The sequence below is a fragment of the Petaurus breviceps genome, unplaced genomic scaffold (assembly GCF_028583685.1).
Source record: "Petaurus breviceps papuanus isolate PSGF00001 unplaced genomic scaffold, PetGlider_PUasm1.0 225, whole genome shotgun sequence".
Lineage (NCBI taxonomy): Eukaryota > Metazoa > Chordata > Mammalia > Diprotodontia > Petauridae > Petaurus > Petaurus breviceps.
The window spans coordinates 22103430-22114024 of NW_027185889.1; the positions used below are offsets into that span (position 1 = coordinate 22103430).

Genomic DNA, 10595 nt, shown 5'->3' on the forward strand with positions numbered 1-10595 from the left:
TCCTCTGAGAATTATGGAATGAAGCCAATCCTACTAGAAAGGATCTCCATCTGACCTCAGTTACCATCTGTTACTTCCCAGACCAACACTCTCCTCCAGGGCCACCACTCCCTATGTGTATTGTCCCTCCACTGTACTCTAAGCTACTTGAGAACAGGGCTGTGTCACTCTTGCTATTGCACCTCAGCTACTTTGTGTAAATGCCTTTTCAGTCAGTCAGTCAGTCCTCACTGTGCTGGCCTTGAAGCTAGGAAGACCTGGTATACATTATGTCTCTGTGACCACAGATGACATTTCCATCCACTGTCCTTTTGGAAAATCTCATGAGGGCATAGGCCTAATGGAACAAGTAGCATTATACTGAATATGATGAAGGTTCCTAGGTTCCTAAGAGGCCTACATACTATGTAATCAAAGACATATCAACAGTGTGCAGTACTCTTGTATCTTCAATTTACATACCAGAGCACCCTGAAATTAGCATTAGACTAAGTCAATGAAATAAAGGAACAAAAACAATCCCTTTCCCCTACAGTATAATCTGAAATATCAATTAAACTTAGAAGAATCAGGGTGACTGATGACTAAGCACTTTTGTCCTAAAAGGGATTCTAGTTTCCTGAAAATTCACTGCTGAAACAGAGCTCTAGGGATAGAAATTTTCCATTATCTCTAAGCCCAACCTCAATGAAAGAATGTGAGAAATAAAGTCTTCAGTATGCACTTACTTGTTACTTTAGAAAATAAAGAAAGAGTCTTTTGTGAAGGTGCATTTAAATGAGGTTTGATGAGATCTTCTACAGTCACAGCCGCTAAAGCATTGATACTGGAGGATACTGTGCTGTGTGTACAAAAAATTAAAATATATGGTTAACTGAAATCACAACGAATTAATAGCTAAAAAAAGAGAAAACAACAAAAAAATCATCATCTTCAATATAGTCATCAAATAGCTAATAAATTGCACTGACGACCTATGTTATAGAAACAGGGGCTGGACCTGTGATTTCAAAGGTATAGGGAACTCCCAGATGAATAAATTCATTGGCACCTTTTTTTTTCTTAACATAGTCTTAGGTGCCTAGAACACTAAGAGGTTAAGTGATCTGCCCATAGTCACAAAGACATAATGTATCCCAGGTCTTCCTAGCTTTAAGGCCAGCTCTTTATCCACTATACCACAGTTCAAGGCAAAAATAACACATAAGTAGTTTTTTTAAATCATTATAGCTTTTTAAGTTTTTTCCTCATTTTTTAAAAAGCTATGATTATTTTTAACAATTACTTATTTCTGCCTTTAGTTGTGCTGATGACAAATGTTTTAGTTATATCAACTTTTAGAAAAGTTAACAAACAGATCATCAGCTGTGGTGCCATGGATAAAGAGCTAGCCTAAGAATCTGTTTGTGAATGAAATTTGCATCCGTATTTTTAAACTAGGAAAAAAATAAGTTTTGAGGGGAAAAAGCAATTCTATGTATGTTTTGCCTACCACTGCATAATCCTATATTTGGGTATAATTACAGTTTTATAATGACCTAGAGTCAGGAAGCCTGTGTTCTGCCCCCAGATTTGACCTAAATCCCATAACCCTGTGTCTCATTTTTCTTCATGAGATAATATTTGTTCTATATGCCTCATGGGGTTGTCCTAGGAACCAAAGGAACTTCAATTAGGAGGATGGTGGGTGCATTCTGAAAGCAGACAGCAAGGCCACTCAGAGTCAGAAAGACCTGACTTCAAATGCTGCCTCAAACACTATGTAACCCTTAACCTCTTTCAGCCTTAGTTTCTTCACATGTAAAATGTGAGTAATAAAAACCTTGTTTAATATTTAATTTGTATATTTTTTTCAATCAGCAAAAATCCACCTTCTTTCTCTTCCAGTCCAGCTCCAAATGAGAATGAAAGAAAACAAAAGACTCTCTAGTGCAGTGTATGCTGTTTCTGCATTGACCTTCCCAGAATCCTCTCTGTCAGAAGGCCCTCTGGACTTGTAGCTGACCACAGCATTGATCAGAATTTCTCATTGTATCACACATGGTTGTCACTGTATAAAGTGTTTCCCTCGTTCTACTCGCTTCAGTCTGCATCATTTCCTACAAGCCTTCCCACATTTCTCTGAAACGATGCTTTCCATCATTTATTATAGTACAGTGGTATTCCACCATGCTTATGACTTGTTTAGTTAGGTGTCACAGTGGATTAGAGCACTGGGCCTGGAGTCACATAGGCCTGAGTTCAAATCTGAGCTCAGATACTTACTAGCTATGTGACCCTGGAAGAGTCACTTAACCTGTTTGCCTCAGTTTCCTTAACTGTAAAATGGAGATAACAATAACACCTACCTGCCAGGGCTGTTGTGAAAATCTAATGAGATAATATTTGTAAAGCACTAAGCACAGTTTGTTGACACATAGTAAATGCTATATAAATGCTGACTGTCATCATTATTCTTAGCCATTCCACAATTTATAGACACCCTCTCAAATTCCCATTCTTTCTTGCCTCAAAAAGATATAAATATATTTTTACATTCTTAGTCTGTTTTGCTTAGAGTTAACCCACCCCCTTTATCTACCCTCCCTCAATACTCCCTTTTTCCTTCTCTTCTTCTTTTCCTCCTATTTGATAAATGTCTTTCTTTACCCAACCCTGTGAGTATATTCTTTCCTCCTTTGCCTATTCAAATCAAAGAAAGGTTCAAGTGCCAGCCACCACCAGCCTCCAATTATCTCTTCCTGGCTTACACTTGCCCACTTGCTCACCCTGATTATATAAAATAATCTGTGTCTCCATCTTCCTTTCTTTTTCCCTTCTAGGATAATTCCTCTTTTCCTCTCCATTCTTCTCTTAAAATCATCAAGACACAGCAGAACAATGCCCAGGTCTTCTCTCTATTTAGACTCCCTTCTCTGACCCCTGATGACAGGGTTAAGAAGGGACACATGGATCATCACCCCACTTTAGGATATAAGTACTTTATCCTTCTTTAGTCCCTTATTCTTATTTATTCATGTTTGTCTTTTTATGTTTCTCTTAACTCCCATGTTTAAACTGCAAAGCTTTACAGCTCTGATCTTTTTTATCAGGAATATTTGGAAGCCCTATATTTCATTAAAGGTTCATTTTTCCCCCGTAGGAATAAACTCAGTTTTTTCCTGGGTAAGTTATTCTTTGTTATGAGCCTATATCCTTTGCCTTCTAGAATACCTGTTGCTAGCTTTATGCCTTCACAGTGGTGGCTGCTACACTATGTGTCTATATGTATATGAATATGGTCAATTCACATCATTCACAGTATTTATGTTCTAAAAAGTCACAGTGAATACTGAACCAGTGTTCAGACTTAGGTTCCTGTGAGCCTCTGGTCACAACATTTACTTCATCACTTTCCAAGGCAGTCTCATGTATATATCAGAGAATGTACCCTTCCTTGTTCTGCAAGTAAACTACTGATGATTTCATTAGTATTGAACTGATGGCCATCATAGCTATCACTCATATATGAATGACACTTATCTAACACATCTGATTCTCCAGGCAAGAGTTTCTACTACAAATGAGAAGGTATTTTAGAAGACAACATACTAAAGAACAAAAGATAAAGGGATTACATACAGTAACCAAGGATAATTTAACATGCACAGTTCAGTATAATACTAAAGGGAGAAAAACAGACCCTTAAGAAAGAAGATTCTTTAAATTTTATTTTATTTTTCTCCCCTCTACCCTGATTTTCAAATTTAAAAGGGGAAAAAGAAGAAAAACAAAATGCTTTTAACAAATACATATAGAATATTTGAAAGTCTACCTCCTAAAACAAACCCAGGAACTATATGAACACAATTACAAAACACTTTTCACACAAATAAAGTCAGATCTTAATAACTGAAAAACTATCAGTTGCTCGTGGGCAGGCCAAGCTAATAAAATAAAAATGACAATTTTAACTAAATTAATTTACTTATTCAGTGCCATACAAATCAAACTACAAAAAATTATTTTATAGAGCTAGAAAAAATAATTTAAAAAATCATCTGGAAGGACAAAAGGTGAAGAATATTGACAGAATTAATGAAAAGAAATGCAAGGGAAGGTGACCTAGCTGTGTCAGATCTTAAATTGTATTATAAAGCAGCTATCTTCAAGACCACTTGGTATTGGCTAAGAAATATAGTGGTGGATCAGTAGAATAGGTTAGGTATGCAAGAAACAGTAGTCAATGACTACAATAAGCTACTGTTTGAGAAACCCCAAGGACTAAGCTTCTGGGATAAAAACTTGACAAAATTTGACAAAAACTGCTGGGAAAACTAGAAAACAGTATGGCAGAAACTGGGCATAGACCTTACATAGATCTTACACCCTATACCAAGATAAAGTCAAAATGGACACACAATTTAGATATAAAGGCTGATACTATAAGCAAATTGAGAGAGCAAGGAATAGTTTACCTGTCAGATTTATGAAGAAGGGAAGAATTTATGTCCAAAAAAGAGATACAGAACATTATGAAATGCAAAATGGATAATTTTGATTACATTAAACTGAAAGGTTTTGTGCAAAGTCAATGCAACCAAGATTAGTGAGAAAGCAAAAAACTAGGAATGATTACAACCAGTGTCTCTGATAAAGACCTCATTTCTAAAATATATGGAGAACTGAGTCAAATTTATAAGAAGACAAGTTATTCCCCAACTGATAAGCGGTCAAAGGATATGAACAGGCAGTTTTCAGATGAAGAAATTAAAGCTATCTATTGTCATATGGGGAAAAAAATGCTCTAAATCACTACTGATTAGAGAAATAAATATCAAAACAACATCATACCTATCAGATTGGCTAACATGAAAAAACAGGAAAATGATAAATGCTGGAGATGATGTGGGAAAATTGGAACGCTAATGCACTATTGGTGGAACCGTGAGCTGATCCAGCCATTCTAGAGATCAATTTGTAATTATGCCCAAAGGGCTGTAACAATATGCATACCCTTTGACCCAGTAATACCACTTCTAGGGCTATATCCCAAAGAGATCATAAAAATGGGAAAAGGACCCAAAATGCACAAAAATATTTATAGCAGTTCTTTTTGTGATAGCAAAGAATTAGAAATTGAGGGGATGCCCATCAGTGGGGGAATGGCTGAACAAGTGGTATGTGAATGTAAAGGAATACTATTGTGCTATAAGAAATGATGAGCAGGCAGACTTCAGAAAAACCTGGAAAGCCTTATATATGAACTGATTTTGACTAAAGTGAGCAAAACCAGGAGATCACTGAACACAGTAACAGCCACATTATGTAATGACTAACTTTGATAGATTTATCTCTTCTTAGCAATGGAAGGCTAAGAAACTCCAAAAGACTCATGATGGAAAATGCAGTTCACATTCAGAAAAAGATCTATGGAGTCTGAATGCAGATCAAAGCATATTATTTGCTCTCTCTTTTTCTTTTCTTTTTTTTTTTTGGTTTCTTCTTTCTTGTGGTTTCTCTCATTGGTTATAATTCTTCTTTATAATATTACACACCATCTTGGGGTGGGGTAGGGGAGAGATGGGAAAAAAATCTGGGACTCAAAATCTTACAGAAGTGAATGTTGAAAACTAAAAATAAATTAAAAAAAAAAACAAATATGTATAGTCAAGCTAAACAAATCCCCACACTGGCCATGGGGGAAAAAATGTCTCTATCTCGAATCTGTCAGGAGATGGGTAAATGAAAAGATTTTCAAGAATTATTGATGAAAAGATCAGAGCTAAGTAGAAACTATGAAATTTGACCACAAAAAGGAAATCTAAAAAGTAAAACTTATTGGGCAATTAGAAGGGGCTAACTGATGAAATCCTCACATTCTAATGGAGGAGAAAAACAAGGATCTCTTCAGAATTTTAACATTTCAAAGACAGTGAGGGAATTAGATAAGAAAACCAGAAGATCTGAGAGTAAACTGGTTCCACTCTGATGGTTTTACATGGGGGATAATAGGGTGGGCAAAAGGAATAGTGTAGAAGGAGGAATAGTATGGAACTATTTCTTAAAACTGAGGTACCCAAGTTGAATAAACAAATGTAGAGAAAGCGTTAAGTGAAGCAAGCATCAAATGAAACTCACTCTTACTAGATCTAGAAAAAGGAAGGTAGGTAGAGTCAAGATGTGGAGTAGAAACAGGACTTCCGCGGGGCTCTGGTTCTCACCTCCTCCAATTCATGTAAAAGGTGACTCTGAAGAAACTTTGGAGCTACAGAACCCACAAAAGGACACAAAGAAGCTAACCTCCTACTGAGCACAGCCCGGCAGGCTGGCAGCAAGCGGTCAGCACAGTATTCTGGGAGCTGTACCACCCCTGTGCCAGTCTGAGGTTTTAGCCCCAGGGCGGGCCTCACCAGCCACCTGCTAGAGGGACTTCAGATCACCAGCAGGGGTGGTGGTTTCCAGAATTATCAACACATAGATGCTAAGGACACAGTGAGAGGTCAGTGCAGTGTGGACTTTGGGATCCAGTAGTTGGGAATGCAGTTGGCCTCTACCCGTGAGGCAAGAAGCTGCTGATGCTCTGCAGCCCTGCATCCTCAGCCACGTGGCTGCTTCAGCTCCTGGCCTGAAGTTTGTAGCAGGACCAAGTGACCAGTCTGAGGGGTAACTGCTCTTGCTTTAAACTGCTTGAATCTGTATTGCGGTCTAGGGAGGAGGTCCTGGGGTATGCAACCAGCTTGCCAGAGTGTGTGGAGGCTTCAGAGAGGGCACCCAACTAATACCTTTGGCAACTGAGAAAACCCCAGTGTTCAGGACGAAAGCTCCCCTGTCTGGTAGCTGAGTCCTACTGTGGTAAAAAGCCCAAAAGTCAAGTAACTGACTGGCAATATGAGAAAACAAGGGAAATAAAGAAAACAGAGCAACCCAACTTTACACTCCTATTTTGGGGACAAAAAGGATCAAAGCATGGAACAGGAGGAAGACAGTGAAGTCAGAACTCCTGCACCAAAAACTTCCAAGAAAAATACGAACTGGTTACAGGCCAGAGAAGACCTTAAGAAGGATTTTGAAAATCAAATAAGGGAAGTGGAGGAAAAATTGGGAAAAGAAATGAGAACGAAGCAAGAAAATTATGAAAAGAGAGTCAACAACCTGACTGAAGAAAATAACACCTTAAAAAATGGACTAATTCAAATGACAAAAGGGGCTCAAAAAGGCAATGAGGAGAAGAATGCCTTAAAAAGCCAAATTTGCCAGATGGAAAAAGATTCTCAAAAGCCCATTGAAGAGAATCATTCCTTCAGAAATAGACTAGAGCAAATGGAAGTTAGTGACTTTATGAGAAATCAAGATACTATTAAACAGATCCAAACAAATGAAAAAATAGAAGGCAATGTGAAATATCATGGGGAAAAATCACTGACCTGGAAAATAGATCCAGGAGAGATAATTTAAAAATTATTGGACTACCTGAAAGCCATGATCAAAAAAAGAACCTAGAAATCATCCTTCAAGAAATTCTCAAGGAAAACTGCCCTGATGTTTTAGAACCAGAGGGCAAAAGAGAGGTTTAAAGAATTCACTGATCACCCCCTGAAAAAGATCCCAAAAAGAAAACTCCTAGAAATGTTATAGCCAGGTTCCGAAATTCCCAGATCAAGCAGAGAATATTACAAAGAGCCAGAAAGAAACAATTTGAATCTTGTGGAAACACAATCAGGATAACCCAGGATCTGGCAGCTTCTACACTGAGGGATCAAAGGGCTTGGAATAGGATATTCCAGAGGGCAAAGGAGCTGGGATTAAAACCAAGAATCACCCAACCAGCAAAACTGGGTATCATGTTTCAGGGGAAAATATGGTCATTCAGTGGAATAGAGGACTTTCAAGCATTCTTGATGAAAAAATGAGAGTTGAATAGAAAATCTGACATTCAGATGCAAGAAGCAAGAGAAGCATAAGAAGGTAAACAGGGAAAAGAAATCATAAGGAACTTATCAAAGTGGAACTATTTATATTCCTACATGGAAAAATGATAATTATAACTGATGAGACTTTTCTCAGTATGAAAATAGTTGAAGGGGGGGGCGGCCAGGTAGCACAGTGAGTAAGAGCACCGGCTCCAGTGTTGAAAAGACCTGGAGATTGAATCCGGGCTCAGATACTCAGCACCACACCCAGAAATAACTGGCCGTGTAACCTTGAGCAAGTTACTTAACCCCTATTGCTTAAAAAAAAAATAGTTGAAGGGAATAGAAATATATACATATGTATGTCTATATAGGAGGGTATATGAGCATATGAATACATATGTGAATGTGTGTGTGTGTGTATATATATACAGGTATACATAGATAGAGGGCATAGGACCAATTTAATAGGAAGGGATGATACTTAAAAGGTGAAATTAAGAGGTGAGAGAGGAATATAATGAGAGGAGGGGGAGAGAGACAGAATGGGGTAAACTATCTCATATAGAAGAAGCAAGGGAAAATGGTTACAATGGAGGGGAAGAACAGGAAGGCAAAAGGGAATGGGTCAACCTTATTCTCATTGAATTTGGCTTAGGGAGGGAATGACATACACACTAAATAGGGTATCTCACCCTACAGGAGAGTAGGGGGGAAGGGGATGAGAAGGGGGATGATGAAAGGGAGGGCAGACTGGGAGGGAGGGAATTTGGAAGCACCTCCCTTTTGAAAAGGTGCGGGATCAAAGTAGAGAATAGAACAAGTGGGAGGTGGGACAGGAAGGAGGGAAATATAGTCAGTCTTTTACAATATATCCACTATGGAAATGTTTTGCATAGCTACACATGTACAACCTATACTGAATTGCTCATCTTCCCAGTAAGGGTGGATGACAAGGGAGGAAGGGAATGAATCTGGAATTCAAAGTTTTAAAATCAAATGTTTAAATATATATATAGATATACTATTATTAATATTGTTTTACATGTAACTGGGAAATAAGATATACAGGCACTGGGGCATAGAGATCCACCATGCCCTACTGGAAAGTCGAAGGGGTTATGGGAGAAGATATGGGAGAGAGCAGACTGGAGGAAGGGATATCTAATGGGATCGCTATTTTGGGGCGGTGGGTAAGGGGAAAATGGGGAGAAAATTTGTAACTCAAAATCTGATGGAAATGAATGACATAAAGCAGAAGTTAATAAAGCATTTGATTTGAGGGAGGAAAAAAGAAAAAGGAAGGTAGAAAACACATATATTTGCATAAAGGCTAAGAGTTTGAGAAATAAAAACATCTTAAACCCAACAAGGAAAAGAGGCAGGAATGGGGGAGGGGGGAGAATACAGTTAAAAGAAAAAGGGAAACATAGGGAAGAGACTAGTCATAAGCAAAATATCAGAAGGTGGATCCCAAACATATGACTAAAAGGAAAATAAAGGAAAAGTAAAAAAATGAAAAGTAACTGGGGTGGAGCAATAAATTAATGACTAAATTGTGATATGTTATATAACGAGCTATTTTTGCACTGTAAGAAATTTTTTTTAATGTTTTCAAAAGACACTGTGAAGACTGACACAGAGTGAATTAAGCAAAACCAGAGCCATTTATATAATAACAACAACACAGTAAAGAAAGACTTAAGATCTTAGAATCAGTCACATCAACAATCCACTACCATAAAATACTTTGAGCCCATTTGGCCTGGCACCATTGTTAGACAGTTGGTAAATTAACATTTATTAAGTACCTACTACATGCCAGGTACTTGGATAAATGCTAGAGATACAAAAAAAAAGGCATAAGACATCCCTGCCCTCAAGAAGCTTGCAATCTAATGGAGGAGACAACAAGCTATATACAGGATAAATGGGAAATAATTAACAGAGGGAAGACCCTGGAATGAAGAGGTGCTGGGGAAGGCTTCCTGTACAAGGCGGATTTTAGTTGGGATTTAAAGGAAGTCAGTGATGTCATTAATTGAAGGAGAGGAAGGGGAGAGTTCTAGGTATCAGGACAGCCAGAGACAATGCTCAAAGCCAAAAGATGACTAGAGTCACTGGATCAAAGAGTAAGAGACAGGAAGTAAGGTGAAAATACTGAAAAGGTAGGAGGGTCTAGCTTATGAAGTGCTGTGAGTGTCCAGACTTTGTATCTGATCCTTGAGGCAACAGGGAGCCACTGGAGTAACCTAGTTGGACCTTCCCTTAGAAGGTTGGATGGGAGGCTAGCCCACCCACCAGCAGCTACTGATATAGTACAGGTGTGAGGTGCTGAGGGGCAGCTGTATCAAAAGCATACTCACTGAGCTGTGCCAATATGATAAAAATGACAACACTATCTAAATTAGTTTATATATTTAGTCATACCAATCAAAAAGCCAACAGATTACATTCTAGCTGGAACAAAACAAAATTACAAAATTCATTTGAAATCACAAAAGTAAAATAATAAGGACAAAATACAAATGAAGGGAAAATAGCACTTCCAGAATTCAAGCTATTATTATAAAACAATGAGCATTAAAACTATGCCAATGAGATGGTCTAACCTAGAGTTAGGCCAGATACACAGGAAAAAATATATATATTATACTGTAAGGGTTATGGGATTTAAAGATCTCCCATGCCCCATGGACGTGC

General features: G+C 38.0%; 1 protein-coding gene across 1 annotated transcript in view; it reads right to left on the reverse strand.

The window, feature by feature from the left end:
* The window catches only part of LOC138166588 (sodium-coupled monocarboxylate transporter 1-like), a 79780-nt gene that overhangs the window by 24961 nt on the left and 44224 nt on the right, over positions 1-10595 (reverse strand). The window contains exon 9 of the mRNA XM_069095071.1: positions 729-841. Coding sequence (XP_068951172.1) covers positions 729-841 — 113 coding nt within the window. The remainder of the gene's footprint in view (positions 1-728; positions 842-10595) is intronic.